Source organism: Anarrhichthys ocellatus, unplaced genomic scaffold (genome assembly GCF_004355925.1).
Source record: "Anarrhichthys ocellatus isolate YVR2014 unplaced genomic scaffold, GSC_Weel_1.0 scaffold10, whole genome shotgun sequence".
NCBI lineage: Eukaryota > Metazoa > Chordata > Actinopteri > Perciformes > Anarhichadidae > Anarrhichthys > Anarrhichthys ocellatus.
This window is the reverse complement of record NW_022280040.1, coordinates 5,820,429-5,834,648: the sequence shown is the minus strand read 5'-3', so window position 1 is coordinate 5,834,648 and position 14,220 is coordinate 5,820,429. Positions and strand designations below refer to the sequence as shown.

At 39.2% G+C, this 14,220-nt stretch overlaps 1 protein-coding gene across 2 annotated transcripts; it reads right to left on the bottom strand.

The window, feature by feature from the left end:
- Positions 1-7,433: 7,433 nt before the first annotated feature.
- LOC116384858 (uncharacterized) lies at positions 7,434-13,748 on the bottom strand. Of its 2 annotated transcripts, XM_031849857.1 has the most exons (8): positions 13,548-13,748; positions 12,719-12,863; positions 12,493-12,591; positions 12,248-12,392; positions 11,940-12,088; positions 11,701-11,840; positions 11,414-11,604; positions 7,434-10,984 (listed from the first exon to the last, which is right to left on the bottom strand). In XM_031849857.1, exons 1-7 carry the CDS (start codon positions 13,690-13,692, stop codon positions 11,423-11,425), a joined length of 1,005 nt encoding a protein of 334 aa, XP_031705717.1. In that variant the 5' UTR covers positions 13,693-13,748; the 3' UTR covers positions 7,434-10,984; positions 11,414-11,422. The 2 variants fall into 2 exon arrangements, with proteins under 2 accessions (XP_031705717.1, XP_031705718.1); XM_031849858.1 differs by lacking the exon at positions 7,434-10,984 and having other exon boundaries at positions 11,034-11,604.
- Positions 13,749-14,220: the final 472 nt, after the last annotated feature.

Sequence of the window (14,220 nt, the reverse complement as noted above, 5' to 3'; positions counted from 1 at the left end):
CTTGCTTTTTTTAAGATTGTGAATGACTTCCACCAGCAATAGACCTGGAGCTGTACAAAGACCAAGAGTGTATACAACGGAGGCGGATCCATGACATGATTTCTATCGGACTTAATGATGTCAGGCTCTTACTGTGAACAGTGGTGGACGAAAAACAACACAAAAAAGGCACCAGAGTGCAGAAAGTTGTGGTACATATTGAAACAGTTCCAAACCCGTGTTAAGATTAAGATATATATATTAAATATTACTATTAAATACTAGCCTGTAATTTCCTAGTTGGTTCACTGGGCATATTTGTGTAGAGTATATGGCACTTCTTCCCATTTTCTCCACTGGAAGACAATCTAGAGGGCTCTGCATCACGTTTAATCCACTAGAAAGGCATCCTAGAGGCAGTGTTGCCAAATGGGAATTGTTAAATTACTGTATCACAGAGGCTTGAAATAAACGTATCTGTTCATGTTCTGTATGAAAACAATTAAGGCCATAATCTAAGTTCTACTATTATTTCACATGGATGCGGCAGTTTAGCCATCTCTCATTCAAACTCTCTTCAAATGAGTGACAAGTGGCGGGAGGGAGAACGTTAGCTGGCGAGGCTAGTGAGTCACATTCATCAACATCATGGCCTGTACGAGAGTAATTAAAATGAGACAGGCAGACTAAAATCAACTGCTAATTGTAAGCATCACAAAAATAACCATACATTATGTCACTTTTTGCATTATTGATTGTACATAGGGGAAAGTTATCGTACAAATACAATCATTATCGAACATCTGGCAACGCAGCGGGCACTGCATTACATTTTCTTTGTTTTAAGGACCCCCATTAGTGCACTGCACGTTTTCATGCACATTGGGCATTTTATCATGTTCACCATCGCAGCATCCAAGAGGACACTTTTGCAGCGTTTTCTCCCCCAGTCCACCACTGGCTGACCTTCAATGGTCCTTATACAGCAACGGTACTGAGAAATGCCCTGAAACTGATTGTTTGGTATCCCAGACCCACTATGAATCCCAAGAGCAATTGATGATAAATGAGAACCCATTTAAAAGTTGTGGTTTCAGACCATTGCCAGCGCCACGGGAGGCTTGTTCATTACCATCATAGAAAAAAAACCTATTTGTGGCAGCAAAACCTGCATTAAGTCCCATGTTAAAACTCTGAGTGTACTTAGCTTTATAGCCGCCACTGCAGTGTAAATGTCCCATTGCACACCTTCTACTTTCTTTACTCCAGCAACCTTGGAGAGTACAATGAGTGTTTATCTAATTGTCACTTGTGCCAACACTCACTTCCTCCAAATCCATGGTATTTGTTTGAAACATCTGCTGAAAGAGGACGAGCGTGCTTCGCTAACTAACCATGAAATATGCAGCTGCACACATGTATGGGCACACAAGACATTTATCACATCGCCCCCTGCTCAAGGGGAACATTTGAGTAGCTGTAGGGACCTTTCCCTGCATCCCTACCTCTCCCCCCTGCTATTCCACCTCCCACTTGACTCCCTCACGCAGGTGATGCTGATGCACAGAATCAAATCAGCTTAGCAGTAGCTTGTGCAGTCACTGCCAAACAACCTGCTTTGTGAAATTGTGTCTTGCCAATTATAGGGCTATGAAGGCATTAATGCAACCCACTTTAAGTGTCAGTGCAAAGTGCTCCTCATTGAAACAGATAACATACTTGCACTTCCAGCTGTTTAGCTGTTTAGTGATTCAAATACGCTGCAGCAGACTCAGATGAAAACACATGATGGCTTGTATCATGCACTGTAGTCGTGTTTTTGCAAAAACAAACAAAAAGGAAAAGTGTGAGCACTAATTACGCTTAACAATTACCTCTGTGTCACCCTAAACAACACAGTGTGTCCTGTTTGGAGCAGCTCACTCATACTAAATGCAAACATCACACTTCCTCTGCTCTGCACCCTTGTCTGAGGCAAAAGGGTATTTTTATTCATATTATCTCTTGGCACCTTGCTGTAAATCACATCTCTGACCTTGTCCCACCAGGCTGGTCCCATCCCCATAAATAGCCGGTCATCAATTATTCCTGTTACTACCAGAATTTGACACTGTCAGCAACTACAACTTCACACCGCGGGTCCTGGAAAATTACTTAAGAGGAAAAGTGGATGTGGTCCTGGATCGGGGACTGTGTTGGTAAACCTGCCACATAAATTCTGCAGTGTGTCTGACCTGCATAATTGTGCAATGAGTGATTGAATGTTAAGTACAGAGAGTCATGGGATTCCCTATTAGGGCACCCTCTGTTTTGCTCTATGATCACAAGGTCACATTGGGACGTGTTGTACATGCTAAAAGCTAAACTGCCCTCTTAAAACAGTTTCATGATTTATTAAATCTTACTTTCACATGTATTAATTTTACATGCCCATTGTAAAAGTATTTGCTGCAGTAGGAAAGCCCATATGTAAAATGTTTTCGTGTAATTTTTTGTCTTTTCTTTGGGATTTTATCCAAACAACAAACTCCTAGAGGTGACAGGTTATAATGTGCCACAGAAGATAAAGAGCTAAACATTTTGAACCTGAATGAATCGCAAATTCTGCCTACAAGCTTGATAATGTTGAGCTCTGCTGTCATGCGTCCCTGACAGTTAATGATATGTGGTTGCACTGTACACCACCCACGCTTAATGAGATCGTCAGTGTGTGTGTCAGTAGCTGGCGAGGCAGGAGTAGGTTTAGACAGGCAAGGTGCTAGGCTGTGATGTGCTGAGGTAAGCATGCAGCACTGGGCCTGTAGATGAAGGAAAAGAAGATTCAATAAATTGCAACGATGGAGCAGCGAAGGTCCTCAATGATGTTCCGTTGGCAGAGTACGCAGGGAGCAGACTTTCCTGCACATAAACGATGCTCACAACTTGTGCTTTATGCTCGAAAAAAAACATTTGTCAAGGTTGACTCAATGATTCTGGTACAGTGTGCACGCCAATGGCCGCAGCAAGTCTTTGGCGTGCGTGGTAATTATAGAGGCCGCAGTGTAATGGTGTTGTTCTTTTGAATTACAACCCCCTTCCCCTGCATGAATGTCTATTAATTAAGGAGAAACTTCAATTGCTTAATTTAGCATTTTCCCAGAGTGAATTGCAGCTTTATAATTGCACATGTTCTTGCTGTAATTAAATAATGTTTTCAGTGAAAGGTGTTGACAATTCTTGGATGGATTGGCGATGGCATTTGGTAAACACATTAAAATTCCCATCACTTTGGTGATCCATTAACTTTCCATAGAACCATCATCAGGTCACAAATTCAATGTGTCAGTATTTTGGTTTGTGGCCAAATACATAAACCGGCAATGACATTACATTTCCTCACTTAAGATGTTATTGACACATAACGGTCTTTTGTTCCATCTTCCCTGAAACGCCTGGCAGTTTTTTTAGGCGTTGCACATAATGTGAGGGATAGAGGTGTCCTTATTGTACAGCAATCATCTTGATAAATTGCTCTGACCCCATGTGGCGCTGTGAACTTGCCAAGACTGGAAATACTTTTGTGGCCTGTTATGTTCGAAGAATTTCAAGCAGCTGTAAAATGAGAGAACGAGGCTCTTGTTTTCTTTCCTCCAAAGAGTCTTTTCAGAGTAATATAAGAAGAATGGACAGATTGTTAGGGCAAAGCTATATGATGTGTTGCTGTCAACATCATCGTCAGAATACAATACCTTTTCTTTTCTTCCAGAGCTTATTTATTTATGACAAGCAAAATGACTGAGGGAATCTGACCCACAGATGCTTTTAGTATATTTAAAATGAATTTTCGAGGGAATAAATAGGTCTTTTAAAGATTTCTCCTTCTGGTTTCAACTGATATCTTTCAGTTTAAATGTATATTGTCAAAGGTAAGATTAAATAAGTACATGTAGCATATCAGTCAGGTAGGGATTTTCTTTCATTTTCGGGTGACCACAATGCAGATGATGTGTTCAGTCTTCACACCATTCCAAAGATGACACATTGAGTGCTATGCATTTCAAAACACAATGAGTCAGTGCATGAATTGTGAATCTTTGGTCACTTTACTCCCTAAGTGAAAGGCATTAAAGACGTCAGTCAAAACATGAATCCACTTGGATTTTATCCTCAAATTGATCCAGTTCATAATTCACACTCTCCGGGGAAATTGTAATCGTTCCTAAAGATTTTATCATCTTCATGAATGAGGCTTTTAATTCAAGTGGTTAAATGGCATTTAGTGTAAATCACTTTACAGAGCATCTCGACTTCACCATAGAATTATTCTGCATGATAATCTATTCTGCATATTTTATTTTTAACAGATATGTGTTTTCTTACTTGCCATTGAATTTAAGTATAAATCTAGCAGAGTGGAATGGATGCAGTTTCAGCCATCTTTAATTTTATATCAATTCTGATATCTTTCAACTGACTCCTGTCACTAAGTACCTTAAATAGCTACAATCTTTTGAATAATTGAAAAGAGTAGCTTACACATGAAACAAAAGCTAATTTGATGATTTTAATTTAATTATTCTTCAACAAGAATTTTTTAATTTAAATAGTTAATGAACTCTTGGAAATTGTCTAATTTCAGATGTTACGCCTCAAGTGATCCCCCGACTCATCTTTTAAGTGAATAGCCTGAGGTATTGCCCTAAAAATAAGACAATGAATAAAGCACTCAAGGTCATGTGCCAGGAAGCTCTTAGAAGAGCCATCCATCTACTGCTTCCAGGGACCGGCCAAGGTAAAACAGGCTGAGGCTTCATATTTCTTTAAAATGACATTAGCATTTTCAAGTCAAACAATGAAGAAATGTAGTTTGGAAATTACAATAACTCATCTAATATTGCTCTTCTGCAGCAAGGAGGCCCTTTTGAATTTACACCGTGAGGTTCAATCATCTCTTCGCTACATTTTTGTGTTCGGTAGCGGATAAAACGCGCAGTTTGCTGTCAGGGCATGTTGATTCCCCTCTTTTTCATGTGTCTGGGGCCTTGGCCGCTTTCCTGCAATCCTCCTCTCACCTCACTCAGTTAAAAATAAATAGTGCGGAGAAGCAATAGAGCCTGCTGGCCCCTGACAACACACACACACACACACACACACACATCCCAACTCTATGATTCACATGTCATCTCAGACACCAGCCAGTGTGCCGGGAGCACTTGGGTAACAGTATGAAGGGCCTTTTAGTCTGTAATTTGCTGCAATCAGAGACCCTGGACCTTTGGGGTGCGATGAGTCAGATACTTCAAATTGATCCCCTGCCAGACACCAAACAATGAGGATCTTACTGTCCTTCCCTGTTGGTAGGCTTAATATGAAGTCAGAGACGACACATCTAATTTAGGAAGGTGTCTTCTTCCAACCTGATCTCATGGAGAGGCGTATAAGTAGCACAACATCGCAAGGACCCTCCGTCGATCAAACGCATGTCATTTTGCGCCACCTTGTTTCTGTTTAACGGCTGCAGTTAGGTTTAGGCAACTAAATCACTTAGGTTTCGGGAAAATATCATGGTTGGGCTTAAAATAAATGTAAACTAAGTAAAATGTAAATAACATTAAGTATGGATTAATTGTGCAGCCCTTCTTTCTCAATCTAAGTTGTAGGCTGGAGCTGAGGTTTTGATCCTGGAAATGACTAGCTGTCTATAGTTTCATCACCCCAGTCCTTCCTTTTATTGTTATCCTCATTTGATCCAACATAACGTAGAATTTTAAATTAAACACCAAGCCACACTGACGCAGCTTGCAGCACTATTTCAAAATAACATCTGCTTATACAAAGTGCTATTTACCATATTCTATAGCTCACAAACAGATTCCACTTCCCTCCAGCTGTAAGCTGTAGTATACTGTATATTCCCCCTGACATTAAAATGTTCATTTTTGAACATTGAGCATTTATTGGAAATGCATTTTACTCATAGTTGGAATAACAAATTCAGTCATCATGATTTATTAGATAATGTATAAAGCGGATATGGTGAACTTGTCAGCAAACAGTTGCACATCTAGCACACACGGAGCAACCTTAGTTCATTTGGAGTCATGTTTCTACCCACATTGGGAATGTAAGTCTAATATTCACTGCCTTTTCAGCTCAGCTTTGGTCTCCACGCTGGGGAGGTATCCCACAACTGCTGCTGACTCTGTTGTTAAACTGCTACAAACACATGTTGCTGTTGCTTCTTACAGTTGTACTGATAATGTAACAGTCCAATCATGTTGCTTCAGGAGGGCTTTGTAAAGAAAAGTCATGTGTGGTGCGCCGCTTGTTGCCTTAAGGGCGCACTTCAAGCCGGATGTTTTCTTGTCTCTGCTGTACCAGTTTGGTACAGCAGAGAGCCTTTCCTGTCCCCAGCACATTACACACATAAATATGCATGAATGGTATCTGAATAATACATTTCATCATCAAGCAAAGTGTCCTGCCCTTTGTCCTGATTACATTTTGAAGATACATCATGTAAAACCTGAATAGAAACTGAAAAAATAGGATTTCAGCTTTTCCCCACTCTCTAACAACACTACACTTCACCGTGAAATTGAATGATTAATACATTTCCAAAATCTCTCTTTTTTGTATTATTGTGTGACTCTATTTCAAATTTAGACATTAGATACAATTTGTCATCGGACATTTTTAATATGTTAGTTAAAATACACATTTTAATCATGTCCCCAGGTTTTCTCTCAGTCTGATAACACTGTCATATCTGTAGGCTAAATATGAAGCTAAAGCCAGCAGATAGTTAGCTTAGCATAACACAGAGACTGGAAACAGGAGGACACAGGTAGCTTAGCTCCACCAGAAACTAAATAAATCTGCCAACTAGCACCTCTTAAGCTCACTAATTGTCACTTTATATCTTGTTCGTTTAACCGTGTAAAAATGTCCGACTGCGATTTAATGGGAGGTTGCTGGACTATTTCTTGGCTTGGCATCACCGTGCAGTTGCCAGGACTGTATATTATAACTTTGGTCATAGACATGGTTCTTTACTTGGTACCAGACAAGTATGATAACAGATTACAGAAGCCGTTAAAATTATCTTTCCTATTGGCATTCAACATCATGGCAGGTTCCACGTCATCAACAATTTTGAAGTCTGTTAGTTTGTTATAAAAGGTCACACGCAAACACTTCTTTGTGTTGTCCTTGAAGAGTCCTTGTATTTTGACATAATTTAAATATTATAGAATCAAGTAGGAAACTGGGCTGCACTCTCAAAATTCTCCACTTATGTTATTTTATTTTGCAGCATTTCAAGAACAAGCCATCTTCAGTGCTTTGTCTGCAGGCACTTTTGTTATGCATCTTGTTGACATGCTGCTCAGAAACCTTTGGTTTGTTCTTTTTCCAATCTTACATTTCAGAGTCAGAATGACTTTTGTTCACCATCAACAATGGAAGTAAAAAGAAACGGGCTTCGTTGATTTGTGTTGACACGTTATGCGACAGTTATACAATACACAATTGACAAACGTAGGGAAGACTGACTGAACCAGGTCAAATGAACATAAACAAGTGTAGTTCAAGAATTATCCAGTGATGTAAGTTACTACAGATATAATAAGCAGTTAATGCAGAAATCACAAATGTGGAAAACATCTGACAGTTTTGATTAATGTCAGCTATTCAGCTCTAAATATGTGACACTGAATTATATCTTTTTAAAGTAATTTACAGGCCACTAAAGCATTGTGTTCTCTATAATTATTACTCCCTTAATCACAACTGTTAATTAAAGGCTATATCTTTTGATTAACATCAAGTTCCTTTTTGGTTTGTGTCCTAGAAGACTATATCAATGCTCAGTTTAAAAAAAAAATCATCAATTTGAAGTAATAATTATTCCTACAGATTTCACTCTTTGGTGTCTGTTGTCCTCACATCTGGACTGAGTGGGTTTGTCTTAAATATGGAGCAGTAGGAGTCAGGGATTAACAGCTAATTAGTGTAGCTGTGTCATGGGATTAATTAATTCAAAGCATTTACATATCTTCTAATTGTCTTACCACGGTTTGCCACGGTTGTGCCACAGTTGTAATAATGCGGATTGTTGCAGTTTGTTTGCTTCCAGCGAAAGCCAATATGTCAACCTTGTGCATGTTGTTGTTGCCCTATCAGCTTTTTTGAAATGCATACACCCGGTAAACACCGACTGAACACCAATAGCCTAGCAGTCATTCAAAACGCATTCATGGCAGTCTTGGTTTAGGTCCAAGGCAGACTGTAATTATTGTAATGAAAGTTGTCAAGACACCTGAAACCACAATACTCCTGAGAAATTAGCCAATTTATTACCTAAATTATACATAACAGATATAACAACTGTTGGATTATATATGACCAAAGCCGTACATTTCTTAACGAGTCATAAAACACAATTTTTAATGATGATTGAAATCTCTTTTTATGCTTTGTGTACTGTATATATTTTGTTGTTAATAAACACATTTACAGACTATAGTTCAAGAATTAAACTCTCTTGAGTGAGTGGATTAAGTTACTTTGTCATTATTATTGACAAAAAAGTTCTATAAAGCAAAGATAGTTAGAATTTTTATAATTTCTGGTGGCAGTTCAGATTTTCAAAGTATTTTGAAAATGGAAATTATTACAATTTCCCTTATCATGCAGATTGGGATTCTTGGAAGACATTTTTATATTATTTCCTCTGAAAATGTGATGACATAAAGGCCAGTGTTAAGCTGTATTTCTGATTATATCATTCAAATGCAATGAAAGTGGGGTCATAAGGTCATGTTTATGCATTTAGTCACTACGTTTAAACCTACTTGTATTGATAACTTCCACCAACTCACTGCTTGTTGATTTAAAAAAGGCTTAAGACCACTCACAAAAATGTCAGAGATAATTGATGCTCATATGCGTTGCAGAGCATGCTTCAATATTTTAATTTAGCTGTACCCAGCAGAGGGAGGGGGCTTAAGCAGGGAGGATAACTTGGCACAAGGTAGGACTTCTTTTTCTCAAACCAATCTATTTTCTCTGCATAATTATATGAATTAAATTAATTGATGTACATTTGCATATCTAGGTTATTTCTCTTCTGGAGAAAAGGGTCTTTGGAGAGTATAGAAACAATTAAAAGCTTGCCAGACGGTAAAACACCTCTGTTTCCTCCTTCACGTCTGCCTTTCCCCCACAGTCTTTTACTCCAGGGAGGATTTGGCCCCAGTACTCTGGAGGAAAAATGTGATAACACCACAGTGCAGGACTCACATCCATGAAGCAATTTAATGGACTTGGCAGCCACTCTTAACACACACTATCACCGGACATCTTTAAATTACTTTGAACAGTTGTTGGTATTTATAAAAATGGAACTATTTGTCAGGGAGGGAATAGTTGAAATTGAGTTCTAAAGGAAAATTCAGACCTGATCTGATACTGGGTGGTAAATGTTATGGGAGGACTGTAATCTTCTGCTCTTGCCTAACAATGTTTCACTGCTACATTGTAATAGCCAACGTGGTATAAAGCCGTAGCTATATTTAATCAACTAAGCTGATGCATTATGTTGTTAGGAGATACTACTAGACTGTCTGACTCAACTGAAAGTGGCTTTCTGCTGGAAGCTCAGAAAATATCTGAGTAAACTTTGAATAACAGTTATTATATTTCACCACAGAGGGCCAATGTAGCTGTTTGACTGTAATAACTTGAGTGTGAGTGCACGCTCCAAATTCATCCCTCTCCTATTTATTTCAGTTATGCTTTCCAAAGCATTAACAATTCTTTTTCCTGATTGATCGGTTATTAAGCCCTTGTTCAATGAATTGCCAAAAAATGGCAAAAAAAGTCCCCTTCATAATTGCCCAGAGCCCAAAATCTTACGATGTCTTGTTTTGCCGATCAAATGGTCCAAACCCCCAAAATATTCAGTTTACCATCTCAAAAGATCGAGGAAAATATTCCCATATGAGAAGACTTTTGTTTGTCCATTCTGGGTTACTGTAGAAACATAGTTTCAACATGGCAGCCTCCGTGAAGAGGATGTGTAGATATGAAGGGCCCATTCTAAGTTAACATAAACACAATGATTCTTAGTTCCAGGTGATTATCGTGGCTATAAATCCCCATATATCCTACACACTGAGAATTTAACTGATTCATCAATTATCAAATTCATAGAAGACAAAGAAGACCAGAACATATTTAAATTTAAAACCAATCAACCTATCATTTGGAAAAGATGTTTAAATCAAACTTGAATGAAAAATCCTCCATATTGAGCTGCAGGCAGCTCTGTAATTCCTACTGTACTGCAGCTGAGTGTGATATTGCATCAAAATCAATGTTTCTGGAAGCGGAATTACTTACTCAAACATGTACACAAAACTAAATTACAGTGATCTGATTCCGAATTACTGATTTACCACTTCTGTGTGCTCCAACGCGGTGTCTTTCTGCGGCGACCCTGGAAGCACATCAGTTCTGCATTATGAAGCCCATTGAAGATAATAACATTCTGCAGAATTTCCCCCAAATGGGGGGGGGGGGGGGGGGCGTCAAATACATAGCCAGTGTGAGTTTATGGTCCGGGTCACAGACATCCACCCACAACATGATTCGCTTTTGTAATCTAATGTCTGTCCGTAAACACCATAATAACACTTCACAAAAAGCAAGATTATGGTTAGTTTGTTGTAAATGAATCTATGGTTCTCAACATCATATCCTGTGTCTGCATCTTACTATAATAGTTTGAAATAAGGGGGGGACCATGTTGCATTACATTTCTTTATTTGTCCCAGTGAAAACAAACTGGGCTGTGCGGTCAGCATGTCCATCCATAGAGGCATTCATTGTGTCCCTGTTGTCTCCCCCCCCCCCCCATGCTTTCATCTGATGTTGGGTTCTATTCTGCTCAGCATCCTCTTCAAAGGTTGTGCTCTCAGCCATCGGACATGTTTGATATTCCGTTCTTTGTTTGTTCACCAATCTAGAAAATGGCATCGTCATGGGTTTTAAAAAACAAACAAAACAAGCAATCATGTTTTCAATTTACACTAAGTGCTGAAGTGTGCATTCATTTGTTTTATTTATTTATTTGATCAAAGACTGAAATCAAATTTGGCCTAAAAAAAAAAAAAAAAGACTATGAACCACACTGGATAATATCCTTTTAATTAGTTTTGAATGTTTTGGATTTGTTTTGAATTGATGAAATTTGGTTTTGAATCACATGCTCAACGTGTAGACTGTCTCTCTACAAGCTTGAACCACTGTGCCATCTTCTGGTGCAACAGAGCGATGTTTGTCATGTCATATTCTCAATGTGAAGCTAATATATGCTGCCCCCTGCTGGTGATTAATGTAAAGTGTACGCCTGCTTGACGTGAGTTGATTCATTTGATTGTTTTTCTTTTACCACGTGAACTCAGATTTTGCAGAGGTCGTTCTTGGCGTTGTCTGTTCTGAGGTCAGTGTGCCACACTGTCTCGCAGTCCTTGAATGCCACATAGGGCTCCGTGTCACCAGGTTTGCTTGACTTATCCTTGTGCAAACATACAGAGATTAAGTGGATCAAGCTCATGATGGTCATCAGGAGCATAAGGAAACCTGAAGATAAGAGAGGACAGAGTAAACCACACAAAAAAACAAAAACACATTTGATTGTTAAATGTGCATCTGCACCCTAAAGTGGCATCGTCTTACCACAATAGGCCGTGTTTGGGGCGAGGTCATGGAAACGATAGCTTCTGGTGAACATTGCACCCAGGCCCAAGATGAGAATGGCGTAAACGCTGAATGTGTAGCGCATGTACTTGGCTAACGGGCAGCTCTGTAGGATGAACCTGCAATATTTTCAGTCATTTTGATAATTTTGCTTTACAAACAAAAGGCTAAATCAGATATTAGGCATGCCATTAAATCTCCAGTTCTTCTGCCCTTACCATATTATAGCACACAAGGAGACTATGGTGAGGACTATGGTGCTCATCAGTGGGTCCGGCACACAGGCTTTGTACTTGAGCACGATGCCAAGACCCACCACAGCGTTCAAGAGAGACCACCAGGCAAACACTGCCAAACCATTCTGGGTCTGCCTCAAATGATAATACAGATGCATTTGTGTAGAAATACCAAATATGAAAAAACAACTAATGACGATAAAATCTTAAAGTATTCAAATACAATTTGGCAGGAATTTAACATGGTTTCCATTTTGGACAATGTCTTTTTAGTAAATGAGTGTCCTCACCAGGTAACATGTCCACGAGATCACACGAGGGTTGTTAATGGCTAACCAGGCCTTGTGCTTGTTGAGGTTAGAGTAGGACATGTAGAGCATGTAGAAGCTGAGGACTGGGAGGATCCACCCAAGTATGACGGCCTCAAGTATATCGCTGTAGAAAGCAACAGCAGCTTTTATTGCTTGTGCGCACACACATTTTTTTGTTGCTGTAGTTGTGTGAGCTTCATTACAAGAGAATTGGCTCTACTTACTGTCTGTCCCATAGAGACATTCTGCACATCCTTGCAATGTTGATAATGGTCCACATCAGATAAAATACTGGGGGGTGGATATCCGGACCAAGGACGTTTCTACACATCAAAAAGATCAAAAAGTGTTTGCTGCCTTGACAATTCTTGGACCTGTAGTATGAAACTGCACAGGTGTCTTCAAATAAAACAGGACTGAAATCTTGTGTCAAGACACCGCTCATGCTACCTTTTGAAAAGGTTGACCACTGCGTACAAGAGCCACGCCTTAGACCACAAGTCAATGATAACCCAGTAACTGTCAGACCACCAGTCCATCGTCACCTCCAGGGGGAAGGTCTCAGTCACATTCCTGGATGAGGTCTGAAACAGAGCTGAAGGCCAAGACAGAAATAAACAATCACTGATTCTTGGTGAAGATACAAGAGAACTTCCCATACAGGGACATATTGTAGCTATAGGGCATGAATATGGTAATAAATCAGTGCGTTGATTTGTTCACCTCTCGTAAAAGCACTGTAAAACAAAACACATCATATTTTATGTTATAGACTAGATCAGCCGAGATAGTGAAGTGTGTGTGTGTGTGTGTGTATGTGTGTGTGTGTGTGTGTGTGTGTGTGTGTGCGCCTGTGTGTTTACATGTCCTAGTTAGTTTCATTGGCCTCCATCCAGGTCAATAGCTTTCAGGGCAAAGGTCCTTCAATAAGAAGTGTTCATCCATGAAAACTTGGCATTTCATGATTACATTAAATATTCTCGACTAAATAAACCTCTTTAGGTATTATTTATCACAAATGCATCAACATTGTGAGTGATGAGCTGAAGTATGTGGCATTATCATCTATGCACACACACAGACTTTACACCATTGAGAAGGGCTCAGAGAAAACAAAATACTAAAATATCTTCGCAATATTTTTGGCTTCCTATTTAGAAAACAGACACACAATAACATATCGCTTTGAAAACAACAATTCTCACATTTTCCAGCTCTGAATTTGAACTTCTGCTACGATTACGTGATTGAAATATTCAGTAGATGTGGAGTCACTCACCGTTGGGCACGTTGCCGTCCTCTGCCAGGTTGCAGAAGATGTCTGAGATCACCTGAGCAATGACAGCCAGGACGACGCTCCCAGCATGTATCACTTCATGTTTACCGTTTTTCACGGAGAGGCGAGATATCTGGAACCGCACCATGATGTTTGACTACAGCTCAGACAGCTGTGAGGCACAATATTCTCTCTGAGTTTTCCCAATCTAATATATTGGACTTTGGATGGCTGTTAAATTTTATGGTACCTCTTTGATTACACTTGATTACACTTGATTACTTGATTCGTGTGTTTGTGTGTGTGCAGAATAAAGGTACTGGCCCTATTTCTTACTTTATGTCCAAAAGGTAGGTGCTGACATTAGAACAATTGATACATTTGTGCATATTATTGTTTTCATTCGCTAACAGGCCTTCTTAACACAGGAATATGTTTGTGCTCTAAAGAATATTGACTCGTCAAGAAATTATCCAAAAAAAATCTGATAACAGATTTAATAAATGTATTAAGCAAAGATGCCAGCTTGTCAAGTGGTTTAAGAAGCTGGTGCATTTCTGTGTTTTATACATTATGATTGTAAACTCAATACTTTCGTTTTGTAAGTATAGTTTGAAGATGTGACCTTGTGCTCTGAGAAACTGTGATGGACATTTGTCACGTTTTTTTGCACATT